This window comes from Argopecten irradians, chromosome 4, assembly GCF_041381155.1.
Source record: "Argopecten irradians isolate NY chromosome 4, Ai_NY, whole genome shotgun sequence".
Lineage (NCBI taxonomy): Eukaryota > Metazoa > Mollusca > Bivalvia > Pectinida > Pectinidae > Argopecten > Argopecten irradians.
The window spans coordinates 36,020,327-36,048,220 of NC_091137.1; the positions used below are offsets into that span (position 1 = coordinate 36,020,327).

At 34.4% G+C, this 27,894-nt stretch overlaps 1 protein-coding gene across 1 annotated transcript; it reads left to right on the top strand.

Moving 5' to 3' along the window:
- Window positions 1–335: 335 nt before the first annotated feature.
- On the top strand, window positions 336–27,622 carry LOC138321485 (paired mesoderm homeobox protein 2-like). The gene is made up of 3 exons (XM_069265210.1): window positions 336–973; window positions 24,849–25,033; window positions 25,238–27,622. Exons 1-3 carry the CDS (start codon window positions 655–657, stop codon window positions 25,565–25,567), a joined length of 834 nt encoding a protein of 277 aa, XP_069121311.1. The 5' UTR covers window positions 336–654; the 3' UTR covers window positions 25,568–27,622.
- The last annotated feature ends 272 nt before the right edge of the window (window positions 27,623–27,894 follow it).

The window sequence follows — 27,894 nt, forward strand, 5'->3', positions numbered from 1 at the left end:
GTATATAGGCATAATATACTATAGGTAATTATCAGCAAAAATGTTCTTGGACAGTTTGATAATACACTAAGTGCTTGTTAAATGTGGTGTAGGACCTCACAGTTATCTTTTAACTATTCCTTTATTAAGTGTTTTACATTCTATTCAAAAATACATAAGAAAAAAATAAACGTCTTGATCTTACGTTATTTTTGGGGCGGAGTTTTAAAATCTAGGCCCCGCCTATCGTTTTGTGAACTGGCCAGTCTGATTCATCTGGATGCTGACGGCACGTCATGTTGCTCTCCTGGAAGCACATGGTGTACTAGGAGGAACCTCCTTCCCAGTGTTTGTAGTATCAGTTTCAACAGCATTTTCACTTACCCGCTGTTGTTTACCCTCATATACGCATTATATAGCGTTGATTCCTGCCTCTGTGTCTCTTGGTTTTATCAAGCTAAGCCAAGCGCTCTCTTAAAGAGTGATAAATCTGAAGATAAGGCCGAAACACAGGATCATTAGAAAAGGACCTCCGCTTCATTACGATCCACTCTTGAGGAGCCAGTTCATATGTCTACCCAGGAAACTTGTTACACTTAATCCAGGGCAGTAACTCAGAATTGATTGTTCGTTAATAACGAGTACCTGGCTTGATTTTCTCATTCGTGTGAGAAAATGAGTAGTTATACCCTATCAGCCACATCAGCAGAGCATCAATTTGCGAACAATTTTGACAAAGTTGCCGCATATCAGAACGCACTACAAAATAACAAGGCCAATTTTTCAGTTAGCCACTTATTGGACTTAGAGGAATTACCAAGTGAAAATTGTGCTATGTACGCGAACACAGATCCACAACCGGGTCTACCTACGCAAGCATGTACCCCAAACTTGAACGGCACCCCGAATGGGGGACTGACAGATCTAGGCGACGACCCACCTAGTCCACAGGACCGAAACGGACAAAATCAACAACCAAAAGACTCGCCACAAAGTAAGTGTCTCGACAGCGCTTATTGACCTTCCAGTAAATTATAAAATGTGCATATCGCATGTCCACTTAGTGTATTTCGTTTCGAGTCTGTATATTAGACATTGACCATCGGGTAAAATCATAAAATATACTCTCTTTTGTTTTGTGTCTGCACAGCTCTCGCTGACCATCCAATAGTGTATTATTGCCATGCGTAATTTATAAAAATGTTCGTATAGGCTTAGTGTGTCCCCATATTGTCCCCGGTTTTGTGGTCAAATTTTGTTGATGTTAGTTATGTATGGAAAACCGCAGGTAATTAGGCTAACCATAGATGTTAATTGATGTCCCCTTATTGTCTCTCGTTTTGTGGTTATTTTTGTTGATTTCAAAATTATGGAAAACCGCAGATATTCAAAGATGATAATCACGATTTTATTTCTCTAAAATATTACATAAAAGTGTCGGTGATTTCATTTTTTTTTTTAAAGTTGTAATAATAAAAAGAAATTATTGGCTTAATTAAATATATTACCTATAAGACATTAGTATAGCGACTCATTATTGATAGAAAACGTGAATAGAACATTTTATTCGGTTAAAGAAAAATGTAACAATAGAGAAATACTATTAAATCACATAAAGTTGTATTCGCTAAATTGTTATAGAAAAGCGGAATCGACACTGTCAACCTAACCATTTCTGGCAGATATAATTCAATAATTAGATTATACTATATAAACACTGTGATTCTACCGTTTATAACTGGGCCCACTTAAGAAAAGAATGATAATTGATAATAACTAATTGACTGTAATTACTTTAACTTGTAAACTCAAATCATTCGACTTTGTTATCATAATAGTATTATTTTATTACTGCAATTAGAACGAATTAAAACACACCATAACAATTTTCATTATTGTTTTCTTTTAATTGGATAATTAATATGAATTTTAAAATGTTGCCTACTCCGTATTAATAATAATATTTCATTATGCGATTTATTTTTCAAGGTTTTATTTCAAGATATATTATAACGTACATCATTACAAATATCATTAATTCATGTATACTTTTCTGAAATAAGTAATGCACAAAGATAAGCTTTAAATGATAATGTTGTGAAATTTACCACGTTTTGGGGCGATTTTTAAATGACACTATGTTTTAAAGTAACTTAGAGAGATGGACAAAATAATACAACATTTTTTCATATGACGGGTGATACATGTGTTTACTAAGGGGGGTTTATCAACACACTAATCAACAGGTTCAAACAAGTACGTTTAACAAAATGGCTACAAGAAAACACTATAAATACTACATATAACCATGTAATATATTTTTTGATATTATCGGAAAAAGGAAAAACATTGATTCCTTATAGCTGATATCAATGTACATTTGTTAGAGCCATGAACAAACGATGATCTCCTCTTGGCTGATCCCGACCATGGATACAGCGTACATTTTGTGTTCGGCTAAATAAACGTTGCCACCTCTCTTCGTATGTTGTGTGTGTTTCATGATGAGAGTCGTCATATACACACAGAATTCTGCCCACGATCTCCAGTTTCACCTCAACACGTGTTCACCACGAAATACCAGCATTGCTACCGAAAACTCCTTTATACCCATTCTCTCTGGCCTTTGGTAACTATAAGAAAGATTAGGATGGTGAGGCTAAAAACGTAGGCCGTTAAAACGTAATTAATTTTAAGTGTTGTTTTTAAATTATCCACCATGTCGTAGTAAAAACAAACATAAGTATTCTCAAAGTAAAGCCAACTCACTTTAAAAGCTGGTTACATTGTTTTTGATGTCAGTTGTATGAGAAAATCATGTTATTGTAAATATATACATATGATATAATGTATGAAATGAAATACTGATGAAACAATTTAATAGTATCCGAATTCTTAATTCTAAATTCGTCCGTGTTATCGAATTTTCCTAAATTGTAAAGAGGGATATTATCAATTTTGAAATTGGAAAATTATAATAAATATATAGATGTTACACTTTATATAATCCTGACATCAATTTATGTTAGGAAAGATAAATATTATATTTCATATAGCAATCGTCTCTGGTATATTACTTACAGTGATAGACGAGTATTATGAAATAGGAGATCCCTATTATTATGTATTTCGGTATAGCTGGAGTGTAAAGAGAAGTGACTCTATAGGATGGTCAAGGTTTCTCCATTGATGGTGGTGGCCCTTTCATGCCTGTAAAAACCAAAGTTGGTTTCCTTTTACATATAGATAGATTATTTGTTTATTTTCTCCGAACTACAGAAATGACATATCAAAGAAATATATTCACCTGCTGAATTTAACTTTCAGTATCACCGAAGTGATATGTAAATATTATCTATATGTAAAAATACATATTAACTTATATATATTCAACTAAACGTTAATAATCTAACAATAAAATATCGCATTCTAGGTTATCATGCAATAATATGTGGCAACCCTATCTAAAAATTTACATACTTGTTTTGCTTTTAGTTATTCAATCAAACCATACCTTAAGGTATTTCAATTTTACATTTTAATTGAAAATATGTTATTGATATATAAATAAAATATGCAGTAAGAACTTCATTCGTGTTGATGACTATTACAATGTATATTGAAAAAGTAATAATTTTTTAAAACATATTGAAGAGAATGGTGAGAGAAATAAGTCGTTAGACACAATTCGTCCTCAGTCGGTTTAAACTATATCATATTCAATACATTACAGTAATTTCCAATTGTGTTTACTAAGAAAAATACATAAATGCATTTGAAACATGCATCGTTACCAAAATAAATGAAATGAATAGTACAACAAGAATAACTATACATGTGGTTATATCTATGTAGGGACCCCGATGAGACTCACAGAAGGAAAAGTTATTGTAAGCTCCATCATGTAGAGTTTGGCGGTGGTAAGACAGTGGTAAATTAGGCATAAAGAGATGTATATATCCACCTGTGGTCTATATACTTATCTATCTATTTACTCCTCCCCAGGTATCACAGATATCATTGGGTTTATTTTCTTGTTAGTTTAACTCGCTATAATGCTATAATGATGCGGATTAAGCTATTAAACAAAAATTAGAAGTTCTTGTTCAGACTCAATATCAATAAAGCAGTTTCAGATTAAAAGTTTATATTTTAGAAATATAGAAACTGTTTATAAGCAGTGAGATATAAAATTATCATACTGAGTATTTATTTGTGTGGAAGACTTCAATAGCAGTTCTGGTTTATACATAAATACTTATCTCATATTTCATGCTGGTATCCTAAAGATATATTATCAAATAATTATTAAAACCCCTACTATGAAATCAAATAATTTGTTTAAAACAGCAAGCAAACAATTTCCGCGCCGGGAGAATATATTTATTAGCTGTGTTACTCGTCGACATATTCTGTTTTGTGTATTTTTATTTGGTGATCGTCGAGAGATAGACCAGTTTAATATGTATATACAGCATGCTATCGGGTCGAGCTCTCCGATCGTATCGCCCCAAAAGACTACACAGTAGCATAAACTCTCCAAGCCAATCAATGAACCCGATGACTCGAGGTTATTTACATCAGACGTCTAATACCCAAGAAGTGATGACATATCACACACAGAAACCATGGTGATGGGTATACAGTTTTGGTATGGCAACTACAATGAAAGCAATGAAGAAATATTGGCTTCTATAAGGATTTTTGGGATGGTTTTGATAAAATGAGAATAGATTGTTCATTTCTCCAGGAAGTACTAAACAGAAACAATGTTCTGATAAAGTTAAAGCTATAAATGATAGTTTAATGAGCCCATTTTACTAGGATCACTATTCAAACTAGCTTAATAATGCTAACTTGCTGTTTGATGGGAATAACATAAGAATAACAAAATAAGAATTCATACATTTTCCTTTGAAATGTCGTCATCTTGTACTTTTAAAGATAGCAATCTCAATCTCTATTGAATATTTCAACATGGCGCTGGTGATTATATCCGGCTATATTATTGAATATAAGCATTACGAAACATATGTGCATGATGCCAATATCTGCAAATATTAGAACAATACAAGTAATTTTAAAATTCAAAAATAGATATTTGCTGGCAAGAAGGATTAATATCTAAATTATGTGTCGCTAGGTTGAAAACTAATACACAATAACCATAAAATTGTACCAGCCACTGCAGTACAACGCTATTAATAAGATCAAAGCGAAACTTAGACAATAGAGCACATAATTCACCCATAAATACGTAATGTCATCAAACAGATTGTTCTTACCAGTAGCGCATCTGTTATCAACACCATGGTACACTGCATTGATAGCTTCAAAACAGCAAACACGTGGAATTTATCTTACCATATTGTCCAAATTGTAAACAAAAAAGTAATATATTCGCTATATCGGACCATTAACTTTAATCGTCATAAGAAGATGCTATTGTTTTGTTTATAAAAGGAAAGAAAGTTTAGTTGTTGTTTTTAATACCATTCCCAGCTAATACCTGACGAACAGATACTAATACTACGCACGCTTGGTTTTTTCCTACTTTTACGGAACACTCATCCTTGTACTCACTCTCAAAGGCTTCATCTATTCTTTTTATTCCTAGGCCGATCAAGATGAAACTGGACGGATTATTTGATGTCTCCTCCTACTCATAACTTCATCGGAGGTTGGCTTTTTCATGGGGGTATCATAGATAATGTCAATAAGTTCGTGTACTGATCTATGTTAGGGTAGTGACAACCGTATATTATCTATAGTGTTAAAGTACATCTTTTAGTGAGTAGACATACAAATGTGTTTACAGGGAATGACAGGCAATTAACACGATAAACAAATCATGCTTCGCACCTGTTTAATACACAGCTAAATTAAAAGTGCATGTGCTATCTGACACTGGGTCGAATTTATAGCATTCTGGGATATAGTTTTTATGCTAGCAATTTGATGATTAGGATTATTTTATGACTTATAATCCATTTTAAATAAGCAAGGAAGTTGAACTATATATGCTACTTTAAATTTATCTATTAGTTAATTAAGTAGGGATATAGTATCAGTCATAATTAATTTAAGCGCCTGTGTGACCCTGAATAGGCCGAATGGTATCTGCATATTTAATATGTTTTTATTGAATTCCTATAATGCAGTGTGTTCAGTATCATTGGTCACAGCATTAGAAAAGTTTGTTTGCGTACAATGTCGGAAGAAATTAACATAACTTAGCATTAGAATAAATATTTATGTAGTCTAAATGGGTTTATGTAGCCTATGTGAAAACTTGTGAATTGAATATCTGCATAAATATCTTTGACATTTACACACATACTTTAGTAAATTGATTTCATTCATGCATACCTTTACTCAATTAATACCGCGGGAAAATCTGTCACACAAATTAGCAACAGTGTAAGAAATTAGTTTCACGTGTGTTGAGTTACTATGAGTGCAGTCTGGTTGCTCTAGTATATACATGAAGCAATGTATGAATGCAGCTGTTTCAAGGGTTATGCATGCCCAATAATGAATATGCCAATTTCAGAAATCTGTTTGTTTTGATAATTGATATATCTACCTGTTTGTTATGGTTGGTTAATTAAAGGGTAGGGATACCCTGTTGAGAGGTCTGTTTTAAGCAGGCCATACACATATATCAAAGATATACAAGAGATTTGATGGTAAGTATTTACCACATTGCTTTTGGGGATTCGTCAGCTATTAACAGGTTTCATTATCCTTGCCATTTATCAGATATAAAGAAGATGTTGTTATTGGACTATAATTCAACAACAGTTTATCCTATTTGATTTTTAGTTTTGGGTTTTACATGATATTTTCTATTTCATTTTTACTTAGCTAAACAGATCCTAAAAAATAACCTAGTTTTCAATCACGCACCAAACTCTGGGTACATATCTAATATCGAATCCCAAAATGAAGAAACATTTATGTTATAAGAAGTGTTTTAGTACAACGTCACATTTGACACACTTAATCTAAAACGTATGTTCTCGCAGAAAATAATAAACAAAACCTTCCTTCGTACGTGTTGGAACGTTTCTTTGGCGATCCGGACTTGTTAGGTTAAATAACACGAACAGGAGTTAATTAGAGATATTCAATGTCAGCCTCATTCATACATTGGGTCTTGCCTGTAGTGTCAGAAGGTTATTTATACAACGTTATGTCTCAAAATGTTGTTAATTAGAAGTGACAAATAATACCCGGCAGTTTGACGAAGGATTTCATAATTATGATATTTGCAATATGAAATAAAGGAATTTGTGATTTGATTAGATAATGGTATGAAATTAATTGTGCTTATATAGAATGTTGAATGCTACAAGAAAATAGTCAAACATGTGTCTTCCGTTAAAATATTTTGAATGACATCCCTAAACCTACATCTAAATACAACACTTAAATTAATTTTTTTTTTCGTATATGTCACTTTCTTTTTACTCTTCCTTTCGATGACGTTTATCTTTACATTGAAATCGCATGGGGATTTGTCGAGATTAATTTGGGGCTGGGAAAATTATATGGATGAATTGTGGTTTCTTAAGAACATTTTGTCCATGGGAAAATAAACTTCAATCGAATGAACACATACGTCAATGTTATGATTTGGGTGATAAATATTCTTATCAAATGCTTTTGAATTACGTCATGCCGCCAATATGACATATATAAAGAATCAATATGGCAGATGAAATAACATACCCTTGCCATATAGCTGTCATGATATCCTATCGGCGGTCATGTTCCACTGATGCTGACCATATGGTGAGGTTTTGTCCATATTATCATTTAACAATGCAACCTATTACAATATACATTACATAATACAATATCACACTGATAGGAAATGTGTTCACCCAACTCTTATGCAGATCAGAAATAATGTTCTTTTATATATTAACTATTTTCTATAGAAACTATCTACGAGATCATTCTTACCTTGCATACTGCTCATAATGTTAATTGATAAAATACCTTTCGTACAGAGTTTATTTTTCATTGATTTATATTTATTTATGGTATTTTTGTTATCTTATCAACTGAGATATATAAAATATGAATTTACAGTGTTAATGTTGTAACAACCTTTTTACCTGGTACTTCAAAATATATAAGTAATCTTTGGAAAGTTGTGAAAAAACTTATTCTGACCGATACATTTGTACATTCTACATTAATGTTACCTCCTTTCGTTGTGCATGTATTTTGGCATTTATAAAAATAATGTTAAATGAATAAACCAAAACGTTGAATATGCTTCATTAAGAAGGAAGATATTTTCTGACGTAGTAGAACTATCCACTTATTGTCCGTGTACATTGTCTCGGAAGGGACTTGAGATCACCGTATCTTGGGTATGAAGAGAGAAAAGATGGCAGAGAGTATACACTTTTGCTTTCTCCATTACGGCTCTCGCCTTTCACTCAGTGTGTGTAAGACACATAAACCTGAGTGTTATATTCCAATGTTTGGCCCCACAGTCGAGCTGTGATGACTTTTTCATGGGTTTATTTACTTAGACAAGCGTGTAGAAACCGTGAAATGCCACCAGAACGGGGCACCAGGTTTACGAGCAGTAGTAGCTGTCCCACTCACTCCATAAGCCTATACCGTACATAATGATGTGGAAATTATAATGGGTGGGTTTACAACTGGGAATCATTTTCCGGATAATCACCAAATTGTACAAGACTCTTTAACTCATTAATAAAGTGATGTTTCTCAATACGTAATATCCTAGGTCACTATATATTGGTCGAGTATATCAATTTTTATTTTATGTATTTGGAAGGCATTTATAATGTCTTTGTTTTATTATCGTGTAATCAAATCAGTATCATTTTTGTTTGTTGTGTTTATGTGCACAATTTATAACGTCATCAAGCAAAACATTGTCCGTATCAATGTAGGTTTTTTCAATGTTTCTAAAATGCTATCATTAATTCTTATCATTTTCCCTCAAGTTACCGGTTCTAATCTGAACTGTACAAAAACATAAAGATTGAATTGAAAATATTTCAGATAAATAGCATGTTTGCTTTTACATTGGAAAATAATGTATTTTTATATTTCAAGCAGCAATAAAATATCTTCATTTTAAAACATATGGGAACACTGGTCTATTCAGTGGTAGAAAATTCTTTTTTCTGACTTAGATATTCAAACCAAATCATTGTGCACACTCTATTTGACGTATGAGCGATCGGTATTTCAAAACAATGCTATTTTACGTTGATATCATTTGTTAAGAATATATTTAGTTTATATGCACTTATATTTTGTTGTTTTTAGACTACTTGCTTTAACAATAGAACCTTATGTACCATTCTCATATATACGCCTTTAGCTTAAATGCCCTTTAATTATTCCTACACACTTTGAGATTTTCTATCGCTCCTTGTCGAAGTGTTAAGCTATTTTTTCACCCGAAATTGACACCCGATGTCTGCACTAAGACAACTAATGTGTTTTTGTTTTATTGGCGGCGGAATACAATACGATAAATGCCCTTCGGCTCGCGTAGTAATCTCTAAACATGCGCCGACCTAATCTCTCTGCTGAGTCGGTAGTGATAAACTTCGACATAACACTAAATTTAAGAGTGATATATATGTCTAATCTTTTTTCCGTAATGGGCTATTGTTTGTATTGTTGAAATGTTTTCTATTGTCAAACGGATAGCTGTACTCTTTTACTAATACAACCACTCTATAGGTAAAGGTTTAGTGTATTCTAAATGTAGATTGTGATAACACTTAATAACAATTGTGATTGATTTCACATGGAAGGTCAGCTTAATTACAAATGGTGTGGATCGTTTCACTGAGATCATTAATTATATGACGAGCTGAAACAGTAACATATTTGTTTGGTTTCCAGACATAAATATTTGTGGTATAACTTGGGTAATATCTCTGATAATTAAATGTAAATATACATTATGTAATATATTGCTCCGATTACTAAAAATAAGTTTGCACTTAAAGTACCGACAATATTACCAGTAAAGGTCATCGTTTTTGTTTTGTAAATATAAACATAAAAATACGGCAATAAGAATGTACTGAATTGTAAACTTAATCCAATACACGAACGCATTAAGAAGTAGGACTTCTGTGAGTTGATGTGTGAACTAAATATACAGAAAACATGCTGTTTTCTACTATAAAAACAACAAGGATGATCGTAAGAACACCACGTATAAGTAAAATTAAAAGTAATTATGAAACTGATCTGAGTTAAAAAAAAAACAATATTTAGGTAATACTTAGTTTCGTTTTTATTGATTAATACCATTTAAAAATCATAACTGTTTTAGTGGGCTCTCAATTTAATAATATTATCATTTTTATACCCTCGTTTTCTCGTAATCAAGTTAAGTTGTATCCATGTACTATTGATATTTATTTCCAATTCTCGTTTAAACTAAGAAATACGATCCAAGATAATATTGAAAAAGAGAATTATTGGATGCTTCAACGTTTTAAAGGTTCAAAGAAGTACATGGATCAATCTTGTTTATGACTATTTTTGGAAACGGATACAAAACTAAATCATCCATGTAGTCGATTATAACTGTTAGATGTGTAATGTACAAGATCGTTCTAGGCTTATTTAGAACTGAATGACACCATTCCGTGTCCGAATCCATACATATAACTGTTGTGAGTGTATTTAATAAGTCCCTTAGACAATTTACACATTTTTCCTCTCGTCTAAAACTTGTCTACATTACCGTAAATTTATGGTGTAGCGTCTCTTATCTGTTCAGTGATACCCGAGTAATGTCTAGAAAAATCCATCTATTTTCTAACGAGACCAATACGTTAGGGAATAAGATAGGGATGCGATACGAGGAAGGATAGATCGCTGAAGCTATATTGCCACGGAACAACCGTGCACAATTTACAATTTTTATTTCCCTCTTTAAAGATAAGATAAAAAATAATTATTCAACCTTTCCTCCTCGATATCATGACAATTTAGGGTGCTTGACTGGCAGTTCTCAGATACAAGTTAAAATTATGTTCCGTAGAAATCCCCCTTTTGTCTTTGCCTCCTTAGGCTGTCAACCATACAGGTATTCATGGCGCCAGCCAATTTGAACAGACATGATTAAGTTCTTATAGCATTGCACTAGATTACCTTTCAGAAGTAAAATACTGTTGTTTTCATTGTGTTTTTCTCCTCAGGTTTTTTCATAACATTTTTCGCTATGCATAATATTTCTTTTAAAAATTAAATATAAAATCAAAACCGAAAAGAATGTCTCAAGGTACATAATAACATGAATGTTGCATAGACTTTCCACCTAAAATTATCAAAATGTAAATATGAAATCAAAACCGAAAATTCAAACACTAAAGTTGTATCAAGGTACATTATAATATATGTATGTTACTTAGATTTTTACCTGACCTTACACTTAACCACACATCCACGTGTACTCTACATCCATTTCACCACAGAGAGTAGCTTTGTGGTCCCTAATTGTAAGTCGCGTCAAATATCCTCCTGATGCAGGGCTGGTAGACAAGTCTGCACGACCCTGGAAAATTAGGGAGGGGGAGAAATCGCGATGAAACCAGATCCTTTACACGATATGTCAGTGCAGTCATAGGATGCAGGTCGTGTACGTGTGGAGTTTCAGGTGTATATACTTGAATAGATGTTGCACGAGATTAATTGCTACATATTCATGTATAAATGCATTACAGCAAACCATTGAAATATAAGTATACGTATAATAATACTGAAACTACCAAAACCCGAACATATCATATACATAATATCAGATTTGTAAATATTCATTATAACAGGTAAACATTATAGAATATGATATTTTAAACTAAGTTAATTTGTATACCTTATAGGTTACCCTTGGTCCGTAGTTGTGTCAACTGCATTTTTTGACCAATCTAACAAAACGTTCGACTGGCGGCCATATTAGATTTGTTAAATTTGTTAGCACATTCATCTTGAGTATCCAATGACACCATGGCCAAAATTTGTTTCCAATAGTGAGGTATAAGGCAGAATGTTTCTAAAAACAAAGATCTTCATTTCAGAAGGTAGAGGACATTTTCCCTCGTCACTTCTGTGTCTTCATTTCATATTGAAAACTCGTGTAGAACGTTTGAAATCTTTGATTTTTGTTTTGTTTTCTTTAAAACTTTACACGATCTTGTGAACCGCAAATCATGACACACAACACGTTTAACAAACCATTACGTGTACCAAACTGAGATAAACCCCGCTCTATTCTTTACAAATATTCTAAGCAACATTTGTGGTTTTTCTACACTCATTCACACCGTTATAGTTGACCTTTACTATGACCTCTTGTTACACTTCCGGTTCTTTCATGACAAGAGAGCGGCATCCGTTGGGATGTAGTGGAAAATGTGAAGGATTCGTATAGTTTGGGATGAGATCGAAAACATCACCTCTTATATATCTGTTAACTGTTATTTACTTCCAACTTCCAACCACTTTTCTTTATTATCACTAACGATAGTGAAAAATGTCTATAAAATACGGAAATATATGTTTCTTTTTATCTGCGTGGAAGTAGAAACTTAATGTTCTCAAAAACCAACTTTAACATGTGTGTAGGGTCAACTGCTTGGGTACTTGAAGGAAATTTAAGCGCATGCGGTGACATGTGGGAGTCTCAGTGGCACCAGCCAGACCGGCCTCCGGCGGAATTTTAGTCTCTCCTTCCTGGTTCACATGGCGACGAAGGTCTTTACGTTCTTCAAACCCTAGAGAGTTCCGCTTGTTGTTGGTTGAGTGAAAACTATGTGCTTGTTTTCGGTGGTTGGTTTTATCAGAAATCGATGTTCTCAAGCAGGAAATATTAGCCGTCAGGGTACACTAAATCCATGCTGTTTTGTCGGGGCATTTGTATGCCATATTGTTCGAATGAGGGGATTTCATGAAGATCTCGTGAGAACAGAGTGCCCCGATGGTCAGTGGGCGGGTAACTGTAAAAGTCATTAGTGAATGGGTCAATGGTGATCTGAGCATTTAGAACCTGCTTGTGTCAAGTACAATGTCAAACTGACCGACTTGTGGCGTTTTCTGACAGCTTCAATATATATAGAACCTGTCGGGCATTTCATGGACACTGAATCTGATTTGAAAACAGCTAAGACAAATTTACAGATCATTTTATACTGACGTAAACTAGATTAAAACTATATCCAACAAGGAATCAACATAATATGATAATATGGCGTGGAACAATATAACTGTTTATAACACTCCAGAATTAACTCTAAAGACACTTCTTTACTATATCAGGTACATATAAATGTCCAACCATTGTGGTATGGATTAAAGAAATAATATCAACGGAGTGTACCAGGCAACACGAGATCCTTACAAACGTATGTCAGTAGGGTACGAATGACTTCAAATACTAGAAATAAATGTGGACCTAACCTTGTAGACTGTACAGACAATTCCAAGACAGTATGTCACGTTATCACGACATATACCTAACAAACATAATCACATTATGAAAATTATAACTTTAAATGTAAAACCGCCAATTCCTTTGAATCAGGCAAATGCAGACAACATCAACAAGAAAAAATACTAAATTAAGGCATTCAACATTTGTAATCATAAGCTGTTCCGAAAATTTAAAAATGGAAAAAATAAACACATCACTTACAATTGTTTTCCAGCTTTAGGAAGATTAGAACGTACTATGCGAAATAGCAACACGCGAAATACGACCACAAAAACAATGCGAACAACTTAGCAGGATAATCGGTTAATTTATACTGTACATTATGTAGGCTTTCAGAAACGTTTTAGGGAGTACCCATAAAGTCATAAAACGTATTATTCACATGTCGTAATTTTCTTGTTTTAGTTTCTAATCCCGTGATTTTTTTGAATTCGTTAAGTAAACATAAAGTATGGCATGACGTCATGACGTGACAGGGTATAGTTCCGTCCCGAAACTGCTCTCTCCTGCTCAGAGGCAGACAGAAACCTAGTAGTAAACTAACAAAAATGTCTGTACGGCGATTTACGATAGTAAATGCCCCTCTTCTTCATGCAACTCCCACTAATGTCAGAGTGTGTTTAGCTTCCCGCTGTTTAAACATTATCACTGGCGGATCAGAAGTTCTGATACACCGTTCCGTTTCTTCTTCTCCTCCCTCATAAGTTACCCCCTCCCTAACCAACGCCTCCGATACCTTGGATAACTCTCAATATTAGAACTGCAGGGGACAGATGTTTCGCTTTCTCCTTCATCCAGTCATTGTTCTTATTTTTCTCCTCCGTTTAGCTTTTGTCTTCTTTATTTATTTCTTTATTTCTTTCTTCAATTGAACAAATCGGACATTTGTTTCTATCTGTGAATGAAAAAATTAACATGATTATCGAAAATTTCCCGTTTACATACCCTAAAAGACAAAAGAAAATATGATAAAATTAAAGACAGATAAGTCAATACCTCAGATCCTGTCCAACATTCATGATAATGGTGAATTTTGTTGTAAAACTTCCAGCAAATACTATCGTCTTACTTGAGCTTAATAGATTAAATTACAAATGAATATAACTTCAGTTTCTACATTTAAAATGGTAAAATTCTTATTTCATATCAAGTATTTCTGATCGAATACCTTAATTTATTTCACAATACTTAGTCAAAAGGCAGCACAAGGTATATTCGTAATAAATATACAATTTCTATCCAGCTCTTGCATCAATAAAATGCTACACTGAATCTTTTTATACAACTTTATCTGAAAGTTACTGTCACAATAGGGTTTTGACATTGAGTCACGTGCTCCTATTCCTGTGGATCAATGACCTTCACATTGATCTATATCCAGGATTGACATCATGTGTAATGATAACTGAACATCATTGTCTTCTCATGTGTTATGTGGGTGTCGTCGCTGTCGTGAGTTTGGTACTTAGTTACACTGAGGAATTGTGTCTTATTTTCTGACCCCGTAGTTTCGTATCAAACTTTTGTGTTACCGTGCTACACTGCAAAATAATAATGGTTTTATTTTTTAATCAGTAGTTTCGAATTACCATTTATAGTAAATGTATTTACACGGATGAATACTGTTTTTTCTATCCTGATCCATAGTTTCGTATTAACATTTTGTTTTGTAATGAGAGAAATCGGTCATATTTTTAAACTCTGTGAATAAAATTTAATCATTTTAGATATATTTTAGTTAAAATAATTTACGTAAATGGTACCTAATGATTACAATATGAATTCTACTTAATTGAAGTCTAATTATCCGCAGGTGTATTCATAATAGTATAAATCATAACAATACTGCCTAAGCTCTTAATATTTTGATTGGACTATAAAACTATTTTATTTTTACTCGGGAAAACGATTTCTAAATGTGATAGATGTCAAAGATAGTCAGAACAATACATCTCATGTAATACATCCCATAGTATGGTTGCCATGGGAATTGTAGAATGTTTTCTTCGACTATAAGTACATCCAACTTATTAAGTGTTATTTCTGGATTTCTATACTTCTGGGAACTATAGGAACGTTCATTAGCCTATTCTGTTTTTTAATGACTCTTATATTGCGTCATTTCAGATCACAAACATCCGCCGTCGCATTTAACTAGTGATCCCGGCGACACGCGTTTAAATAAAGCTAGCAATTGATTGTGATGGGAACATTAAGTTTAACAACATGCGACTATTGGAAACAATTAGGAAATATGTGTGTAGAAATTCCAGTAACTCTGACGTACATTCCATTTCATTTGAAAATAATAACCCCTCCCTATGCACCGGAGACTCGCGCCAATTACCAGCCATGTTATTTTCGTATCTTTCGGTCTTCCTCGCTCAAAATTCAGTTTCACGTATGGTCTCAGCATAACACCTTTTTTGTAGCCAGATATTTTTCTACTACCGTCGTATCATGTTGTGACAATGAACATGGGAACAGGGCTATGTTTTTTTTCTCGGGGCGCAGCGGTATGGGATGTTCGCCATTCCGCATCATAGCGTCGTTATTAGCCATCATTACGTGAGTAACGCAGCCGTTCATTTCCGTCCCAGCGGGAGCGCTCCTTGGCACTCTCTCGGCGTAGAGGATCCATATTGCTCCCTCTGGCTCTACAACAACAAAGACTCAGTCAGGAAGACAGGAACAAGGTCCCTCCAGAGGAGGAAGCAAGCCTCCTGACAGTGTGTTATTAATATTTTTGCTGAAATAAAACAGCAAGTGATGACCCATTGAAACATTCAACTTAGTGCTAGCTCCCCAGCGTCGCTATAATGTGAAATACCTGCAGTTCGCAGGTTTTCCAAATCTTACTTTTATGTATCATACCTGCAGTTGAGGTTTACGGTTTTTTATGTAGAACATTTGTTTGTTTTCTCTGCACATGTTGGTAACTGTTTCTCTCCCGCCGTACAAATCATCAGTCATTAGAGTCGGTAAGCCTGTTACACCGAATCTGCTTTTGTGTGAAATTTTCCGCCAGTACATATGTGAAATTTTATTCCTGTGAAAAAGGCACACGATCTGTCTGCGGTTTACAAATAATAGATGCTTTACGAAGAGTTATATGGGTCAGAAATAGACAATTAAAACCAAGAAACATAACGCTGACGAAACGCAGATCGACCACGATTGTTTTATAAACCATAAATAATGCTACATGCAAGGGACGTCTGCCTAAGGCCCAGTTTGATATCTTCGTAATTACACTTAAAGACGTAGATGCCAAAATGCAGCAAAAACGATTTTAAAGCAGTTTCTAAGTACTTTACCTAGTCTAAATCCAGATTGAAATACATTTTTAATACTGATGTATGACATGGATTATTAAATCTATTCGATTAGTCGTTGGATGTTTTATTTACACCAAAAAAGTCATGTACTTTTACGAAACACATCTAACATCCCCTACGTCAACGAGTTTTGTATAGTGCAAAGCAACTATTTGTCGAATCCTAACTTACATATGTAAAAACGGTTATCGGATTTTTACAAAACCATTTTGTTATTTAGTTATACAAATGGTATCTCTAACTCTACAATAAATATTTTCAATATTGTTTTCATAGACAAAACCTATAGTTCTTCCCTGACCAATTATACATTGTAACTCGTTTCTTTTGTTTTTTTGCCAGATGATTTTTAAACTAATAATTCTCCCTTCCGTGTTCTCGCAAAAATGAAATATCCCTTGAAGTATTCTATGAGTTCAGATATTTTAAATCTGTTCTGAATAATATTAACAAAATTTAACTGAATAGGAATGACATTTTATTGACCATTGCCCAATTTGCATGACTTTAGATGATCACATGGTTAAATATTCAGACCTAATTATACATACAGGTTCCAGTGTGGGAGTGTCTTATTTATTATTACACGAAGACCAGACCTGATCACCAAGTACTGTTGATCGTAGATATACACTCTGTTATCTTATATATACATCAGTATAGAGATGACCAAACCCTGATACCCCCTCCCTCATCCCGTGATAACAATGTAAATACCCCCTCCCCTCCCCTAAATACCCCCTACCCTCCCTGTTCCCGCCTACTCATATCGTTAGACCATGAGGTCATGGCAGGGTAGACATTATACAATTACTGTTCTCTTGTGAGGTTAACATGAGAAATAATTAACCCTTGAGGAGTAATTAACGGGGAGTGTTAATCGTTGGCAAATTGTTGTCAATGGATGTAACGAACAGATCACTTCAAGGACCTCAATTAACATTATGTCTAGTTTTATTATGTCAAAGATTTTAAGTTTCTATTAATAAGGATAACAATTAAACTAAAAGAATAATATCACATGTCCATGTGTTTATTTTCGAATATGTTTGACCTGAAGATCATGTACGCTACTATCGTGCAGATGCAATTCATGCTCATCAATCTCCAGCGATGGTCCGAATCTGGGAACGTGTTGGCACAATGGCGGATGCCCATGGCCGTAACTATGTCAATATTTACGATATGCAAGATGTCGGCGTTGTGCTACCGCACTCCTGTCAGTCATCTCAGTCCGGCGTGATAAAGTATAGTCAGTTTGATATTGTTTCACTCATTGACAATCACCATTATTGTAGTGTTTGTTTTCCCGGTATATTTGATGACTTTTTCATCAAGATCGATAGCTGACCGTAAATTTTGTTTCTAAACGTCAGCTTAATATGAAAGTTTTTTATATCATCACATGGATGAATACAAGTAATCCGCTTGGAAATCCCGCCAAAATGTTTATTATTGATTTGTAAAATAAACTCATCCTCTATTAGCTATAGAAATTAGAGTTTTTGTCATCTGTTTAGAAATATCTGAAATACAATTAATAGTCATTTGTTAATTAAAATCCAGCCAAAATAATTCATAACATATTGCACTATGAAATTACTTAATTATAGCTAGAAATCTGAAAACTATTTGCCGTGTGCATAAAATGTAAACAAAAAATAAAAGAATAATACAGGTGATGTCTTAATTAGTTAAAATCCACCCAAAATGTTCATTAAATTGAAATATCGTTGCTATGCTGTAAAGCTGACTTTTGAGCAGGTGACTCAGCATCTTGACCAGCGAGAGCGGTCAGTGATAGACGGCCGAGTTGGTCGGAATGTCCAGATAGGGTACTCCGAGGGTGGCGTCTGCTAAACAATGGAGTAAAGTTACCATAGAAATGCGCCCCTGGGGATCTATAGGCTCCTCAGAGACCTGCTATCACTGTACCGCATAGTCTTATGTCAGTGTAATGAATAACTGTTTTCGTTGGCTGTTTGTCCGTGAATTCCGTGGAGAAAATCCCCATTCATCACGAGAGTATACCACATGTGTACTGTGGCGAGTGAAGGATACGTATAACTGATGCTTACCGCTAGAACTAAACCCATGAAGGAATGAACATCATTAATTATTCAATTACAAATTTCAATTTCAAGTTAAGTTCCTTTCGCCAGTAAGGCTATTTATTTGAAATTTAATTCTGAATAGATTAAAAACATGCTCACATTTCAGAATTTTTGTTAAAAGTTATAAGACAAATTTTACTTTAATCTTATCTTGTGATTCTGCCGACGTTTCATCTAGAGTGATTTCACTATCATGGCTTTTATAGCCAACCTACCGCCATACATCTCTACGACTGATAAAGACATTTTTTGTCTTCATTTTTTCAAGTTTTGTTTTAAAAAATATGCCTTTTCCAAAATGATGATATCTTGACATTACTTGAAGTGTCATCAAAATTGGAATATTTTCTTTTTTTTAAGTAAGCGATTGCTAAAACTAACTCCGGTTTGACTTATTTTTCTTGTATTGATTAAAAGTCGAATTGAAATTTTCCGGATAGCTATCATTAAGTGTGCGTATCGGGCAATTCCTAGAGAAGAGTATCAGGGCTCTTCTCTCAAACTGATCCACGGTCCCTCCCAAGTTATTTGAGAAGCGATATTTCTGCATGGTATCTCTGGTCTGGAGTCACCAGGTCTACCCTAAACATCCATGTCGTTTTTAGAAAAGGCGAGTCTTATGAAATCCTTCCAGAATCAAGACAGCAAGGTTGCAATGCCACAAGGACACCGTTTTGAATACTATTAAATTCGTGATTTTGATATGCGTAAGCTAAAAAATGAATACCGGAGGCATGTAGTTTTTGGTTAATTTAAAACGTTGTGAATTCGTGGCGGGATGCCAATCGAATCTTATTCTGCGCATGAGCAGCACGAGAAATTAATGCCAGGAAATTACTCACCGTAACCGTTTTGAGATAAACCCATGCGAACTTTAATACTCCCTTACGATTTTGATACCAATATTGAAAACCTATACACATTTATAACCCATGTAAATTAAATAAAACGCAGTGTATTTCTTTCATACTCGAAAATACAAGAAATCGTTAGGCGATATCCGAGAACAGAAATGGAAGTGATTTCATTTTATAGGTTTATGAATATGTTAACTAGTATCTAATGCCAGTGGGTGACGTTTATGGTTATAAATTATGATCATGTATCAGACAGCTCTGTCATAACTAGTCTAGTCTGCATACTTTTTATATATATACCTTACTTCCATGGGCCAAATTTTAATCATCGCATCGGTTTCATTTAATGGATTTTGAGCATGTTATGTAACTTTTCACGTCACGATGTAGCGTTGATGTTTTGAATTTACGATTGCGCAAAATATGTTTCAAAACGTCTATCGATTCTGCCTGTGGTTTTTCCACATTTCAATGTCTTTGATAACTGGTATCCCGTTGTCAAACTTCGCATACTATTCTTCGATAACATTTGTTTCAAATGACGCGGTGAATTATTTGACCCATATTTTGGTAACACTAACAGGTCGCTGCACTTTTAAGTAATAAAGAGTCATTGACGAAACAACGTTTTAACCTATTAGTTCTATTAAAAAAAGACTGACGTTTGTATCTGGTAACAGACGAAAAACACTTTTAGAAGATCATGTAATTACAAAAGTTTTTTTTTATATTTTTTATTGCAAGGTTTGTTTTTTTGCATTTGCGAGTGCTTTAAATGGCTACAGATCTTTTTTTGAACAAGCATGTCTTCATAATAATAGGTCAAAATGCATAAACACTTGGATGAAAGACAGACTTTGTTTAATAATTCAGAATGGCAATACCGATAATTATATCCTGTTCAGGTTGTCATTACCTACGGAGTCTTAAAACTACAAAATTATAATAGTCTACATAATGTTTGACTTAATGCTATTGACCAGATATAGCGTATCTAAATTAATAATAAAAGCAATTTTGATGTATCAATATTTAAAGACAGACTAGCTAGTTCACAAAAGAATGTTTGTTTTTATATAACATTGAAGTCAAACAAACTAGCCAAATATAAGCCAAGTATGATGATCTGCCCTTATGATTTTTGATGTTTTTTACTCAACAAGGCTGAACTCTAGGCAAGAGTTAATCGTATTTCACTTACCGGTCACGTGGTATTGTTTAATTACGCTTCAGCAATAAATGTCGTGTAGAAGCGTTGCTTTGATACTGATGCAATTGAATATTACGAATCTCAGCTTTCAGTCGAGTCTGTAAGCGTTTATATGAAGTCGATTAATAATCACGTGATGCCTTTCCCTCACTTATAATCGGATATCTGTAAACAAGACATCTTTATGGGTAATACATTAAGACAGTGTATTTGTGTTAACCGAAAGTAAACAAAAAATATAACACGTTTATAAAAGTTGCTTTAAATTTGCTGTAATCGCATCAAGCGTCTAAAGACACTGTCAGTGAATTGCTCCACTACAGGAGGCTAAGCGCTTTTATTATCTTTTGGTCCAAGATAAGAGAATTACTTAACACATAAATGTGTTACAGGAGTCCCCGGATGCTAGTGCAGAAATATATATCGATGTCAATTTGGAAAACTGAGATTTATTCCGGCCTGATTGATGTTGGCCCAAGAACTGTGAATTGAGCCTCGGTAACACATGTTCTTTTCTCTACCTAACGATGGCATACGGAGAGGGAGAGAAATGGTGGGGCCGCTTGTGTACCTATCAAAGCGGATTTTCACGTGCCTAAGTGGCACGAGGATAAATCTCTGATCCTCCACTGTGTCTTGTGTTTGACAGCTCAGTCTATCTTGGCCTATTGGAGAATGTTTTACACGTATATAAGGCCGTTTGGCCAGGAGTTAGGATCCCGTGAAGAAACTTCCCCCTCGTGCCATAGAGATACTTTAGAGTTATTTACTCCTGATTTGTGGTTATGGCTCGCCTTTATTTTTGTAAAAGAAAGTTTATTTGACGACTAAAATGCGCGTGGTGTATGCCGACCACCCTACTGTTATTGCTTATTCCATACTTCTCCTCTAGACTTGCTGATTCCAGCGCACAGACGCTAATACTCGTTTGCAATTTCGAGAAGTTGGGAGCTTGTGGTAGAACAACAGAAATTTAGCCTGATTTTTCATTTAGATCTTATTTTCGTGTAGCTAACATGGAAATACTATGTGTAAATGAAAATTTAATCAAAATGATATATTCCAAAATAAAAAAAGATTAAAAATATTTGTAAACAAATTATTGAGGTGATGTTACTATTCTTGAAATTTTATTTGCAAGACATATTCACTGTATCGGAAGGTATGACACTGACACAACTCCTGAAAACCAGAGCTGGAAAATAGCAAATATTTCATACAAGATATCACTCTATATGTTATAGGGACACATTAACTTATATTACAGACATGTAGATCAGGTATATTGCCGTTGACACAGTAATCTCAGGCGACATGGATATACAGGTTCATTCGGCAGGTCTTCACATAATGCCTCATAATACTTTAATCAAAGGGATAAAGCATCATCAATCCTTGGATTTCTTATAGCAGATGTCATGCTATTATGTGATAGTCACTGTATTGTCAGGACTTGAGCATCTTAGTAATGTCTACCGGATTTAATCGAAAGCATTGTCACCTTACAGGTATTATAAGGACAAATATAGTTTATTTCTAGTGAAGTTTGCAGATAATTCCATTTTTGTGTGTGAATAATTTACACTATTTCAATTACTTTTATTGTTCTTTGATAATTTTATTTCAAATATTTCATTAAGATTTTTAGAATAAACGAGTAAATTCCGTAACAAAGTTCTATAACTTTATGATACTATTAGAAGAAGATAACGATACTTTTATGAATCTTTGTCTACATATATAATACATGAGGAATTCCACTCTTGTTCCGTATATCATACATGTGCCAGTTTTCTATGTCTCTGAAAGCATACCGATATATTAAGCATGCATGCACGTGTAGTTTGTGCACCGTTGCAGTGAATCTGGCGGTGTCTTTGAAGTTGTATCCTGTGTTCCCCGCTGTAGAATCTTCATCAAAAGTTTTCAAGTACAGTTGATATCATAAATTGATATTGTCGACTGGTACATAGTATTTATAAAAAGGTTTATATGTAAATATAAGTAATATGTCCCGGTACCAAATATTTCAAAGTTTTCTACTTGAATGTTTCGCTTTCTTTGAGTTAAATGCTATATTTCTTCAGTTGGTTTTGAAGTGCACTTATTAAGAATGTTCTTGGATTCAAATGCTTAACATTTCCATGTAAACAATTTCAGAACCTATGATTTAGACATAGTTTCAACCAATTACCCATCCTCTCCTGTTAACAAGAGGACGGTATGATTTAACTGTAAGATTTCAAGTGTTGTTTCGCTTTCAATAAAATAATTTAAATGTTTCAATAACTCATTCAGTAATGTTTCCAATAATAAACCCGATTGTTCATGCTCAGAGTCAATAAACAATTGTATTTTTAGGAACATATTATACCCGTGACGGTAGTATCATTTTTAATAAAACATTTGAGCTACGATAATATGTATATGGGTTATAAAAAAGGACAATATTTTGACAAGGTTTCTAACCATCTTCAGACCTGTTGAAGAGGCTCCCTTTGATGTTTTTGGAAAACGGGCTACGTTGGAATATGAACGATCCAGGTTAGATGATAAATTTACACTGAACATTCCCATTAAGTGTTTAAGGTCCAGTAAATCACCCGTTCCACTTATAAAGGAACTGTCATTTGATTTTTCCTCTCTACCATAATAAATCTGGTCGAGAGGTTGCGGAAACCGGGAAAGTTTTCACTTCTCGTCGTTGCCGTAAGATGGCGCCATTCGCCATTGCTCTCATGTCATTTTTACGTTTTAATTTGCCCAACAAGACGGACCAGTAGGGCCTAACCGTCATGGATGAAAGAGAAATGTAGAGAGAGGTTAAGTGGATAAGTTATGATATGCACATATGTTCTATGTAAGTAAGATAGCTCCACCATCAACCTAGGCCTTACGTATAGTACCATAACACTTCAGTATTTTACCCTTCTATTGCGGGGACGAATTCATCGGAGATGGTGTACAAGACATTTTAGGGTAGTGAAGGGCATTTAACTTAGTACACTACAGCGGGAACATACGACGGTCTTGTAATGTACCCAGAACACATCCTCCGTCGTATTTAACGGGACTTCCCTCTTCAATAGCAGGTGTTAATGAACAAGTCTTCCTCGAATCGCCTCATCTAATATTTCAACATGCAGTCAATCTCAACTTTATAATATCGTCTTCTCATATGATATTTAAACATTCAATTAATCCTTCTTTAAACCATCGTCCAATTCTTCCGAAAAGGATTGTACTTATTTTTCACTGTGTCCATTCTGTTTAAAAGGATACGACAAAGAACAGACTATATTTTTGTCCAATAAATAATATAAAATATGATATCAAAACTACATGCTTTAAAATGATGATGATGATGATGATGATGATGATGATGATGATGATGATGATGATGAAATTAAATGACTCGATGCTGTTTCCCAATAGCTATCAGCATTAGCTTCAGTCTGACGGGACTATGTACAAATATTGTGGTTGGGATCGTAAACAGTGTCAATCTATAGCGGCGATTGTCAGAGCTCCAACAGATTTGGCACAATAATGGTATTAGGTTAGGGTAAATATAGGCCAACAAGCGCTCAAAACAGATCTGCAACTCGTAAACATGAGGACTCCGTGAGCAAAGTCCAAATTATCAAATCCAATGAAGAATGAAATTCTTGTTTAGTAACACATAATAAAGTACCACGCTTAGTGTGATGTATATTCTTCAATATAAACCAGTCAACTTGTACATTGTAGTATGCGTTTAACAGTGTACGCCATTACACATTGCAGCCTAGAAAATGTTGTACACAAAATGTTAAAATATTTTATTTATCTTTACAGGCAATGACGACGATAAAGACGACAAAGATGGTAAACGACGACGAAAACAACGACGAAACAGAACAACTTTCAACAGCACACAACTAGCAGCATTAGAACGAGTGTTTGAGAGAACGCACTACCCGGACGCCTTCGTGCGGGAAGAGCTGGCGAGGAGAGTGAATCTCAGTGAAGCTAGAGTACAGGTACGTCTTCACGTGTAATACATATCTCACGTATAATACGCGTTTCACGTACAGTTTCTGACTCACGTAAAATGTCTATTTAAGGAATAGATGTTTATATATCGATACAATAAATAAGTTTCCTAAAGGTTCATAACTGATTCTTCTTTATTTTTGGTGTGTGCTATATCTGCCTCTTTTCTGAAATATATTTTTTGTCTTCAGGTATGGTTCCAAAACAGAAGAGCAAAATTCCGTCGAAACGAACGCAATATGATGGCACAACGTGGAAACCTGTACGGACGGCCAGAAAACACACCTATCGAACAGCCCATCACACCACGCCCTTCATCAATGAACAGTGACAACTTATCGTGGTACGCCCCACCCGCATACAGCCCCTCAACGACATCGAACAGTTGTGCCTTGGCTAACCACTCCTACACCCCACCCCCTCCAAACATCGGCTCCAGTATCGCGTGTCTCCGTCTTAAAGCACAGGAATACAACAACGTAATGCAGCATAATCCCTACGCCCACCAGATGCAGCAATGACTAGGCGGAGGGGGTGTAGGGACGGGAGGGACTAATTTACCGGGTGGGGCATTGGGAGGAGACAAACAGACTTATGGAAGTCCATACGGACAATTTGGACAGGAAATAAATCATGGACATCAAACACAAGACAGTGATAATTACACAATTGCTCAGATATAGCATTACATATATCAAGAACAACATATAGTTTTGCATTCTTGCCACTCTCAATTGTGTTACGTCTGACTGTAGAGACATATTTTGCATTGGCAAGGTATTGGAAACTCAAGAAACTTGTCATGTAAAAGCTTGGATCTCAATTCGGACACTATTATTAAGTGAACATTACATTGAGACATAACGGAAATTAGAGGTTTGTTATTCATTGTATGGTCTTCTTCATCAACTGCAAGATTTATATTCCAGAAGCAAGGCAGACAATTTAAATGTCGACTTCCGGTTGTGGTGTACGCATATTGGTAAAATTGGGTTTAAAACGTGTTTCAACAAAAAATGAAATGAACAAACGAAGATGTATACGGGTTATTCCAAAATGCAATACCGCCATTTCCCTTTCAAATGCACAACGACGAATTATGATTCTCATTTTGTGCTTCTGTTGGTTGACAGTAAATAATTTGATATTTCTAGCATCATTATATTTGACATATGATGATGAAATAGTCTAATTGCTATATAATTGAAACACTCCAAAACTAATGTGCCTTATCGTTTTCAAATATAAAGCTCGCTATAAAACATAGTAATGATTTGTTTACAGTCATGCGCAACTATTTGAAATTGAAATGGCCCGAGCAATAACATACTCAAACCTTCCACAGCATTAGTAAACTCTTTACAGCGCCAAAAATGTCTGTCGGTGCATGATTCAGAGAGAACTTTGTGTCTATACTCCGTCTTTCCAGAGTGTTAAAGACATACCTGCCTGGAGATTTCCCTACTGATAATGTCACGTGATGAAGCTCGGCAAGTGAAAGGTATTCTTAGTAACACAGTAATCATCTAAACTGATTCCGTCTCATTGACATTATCATCGGAAATATCGTTAGCGATAACGAGGGCTAACTTTCCGTAGACACTATCGAGATCATCGGCAAAAGGTCATATGGCTCAAGTGTTAGCATGCTGTCAGGGCTATTCGCCTTGATCAAGTCTTAATAACATCATCTAAACAAGCGTTCTCTGAATAGGCTATCCGAGCTCATTGTGCAATATAAACACAATTCTATCCTAAGTACCTATGATATCAACTGCATCTTTTATTTGTGAATTGCTGTAAACCTGTGATTGATAAGATAACTTCAAAAATTATATAATATTACATGGTTCATTCGGTAGTGTTTTATCTGCTTTGTGAAGAGCACATTTCTTTTGAAGCAGTATCAGGGATATTTTGACCATCAACCAAATGTAGCAAATCTGTCAGAGTTACGAGATTTATTTTTTGTTAGTTAAAGCATGTAATTCAAAACTGTTTTAAACCTTTAATTTATTGATATCTTTTAATTAATGTTTATTGTTCAGACGTGTTTAATTATTCACTGTGTTATTCAGCATTTAATTGTTGGAAGTGAATATAAGGGTAGGCACGATTACTATTGAAGTTATTATCATTGCCAAGTGCTGTAGGCAAGCAGGGGTACATGTTTCATTATGAAATAGATGTTACCATTTTATGTACATAACATTGACTGAGAGTGATTCTATGTTATGATGTCGTATCGATGATTCTTGTTAAGCTGTGAAAGCGAGGTGACTGTTGAATGAATTGTTCACCATGTGCGCTTGTGTTTTCGTTTTATAATTGTATGAAAAGAGAAAATGAACAAGTGAATGTGTAAGTTTATAAATGGCGCATGCGCATGAGAGGTTAATGAGAGAGAGTGTTGGTGAACTGGTCCCTAAAGGACAGAGTTGTCCAAGTTGTACACAAACTCCTTACTATTGTAAATGACTGTAAACTATTTTCATACGTTTAATATCGTTTAATATCTTTATTGATATGCATAATTATATAAAAAATAAATCTTTTTGATATAAAAAATGTATTTTGTTTTGATTTGCATAGAAGCTGGAAACTGTAATGATGAAGAAGTCAAGACTAGCAATTTCTGTCGGCAATGTGTTCGAATACAGCACATCCTCAAAATAGTTTTAGCAAACAGTGTACATGATCTTAGTAGCAATTTCTTTCTGATTAATCAAAAACATTTTAAGTTCAATACAACTTCTCATTATATTGTTGGTTTTTTTTTATATATTTTTTAAGATGAAATTAAGAAAAATAAATAACAACAAAAAGAACAAACAAAAACAAAGCAATC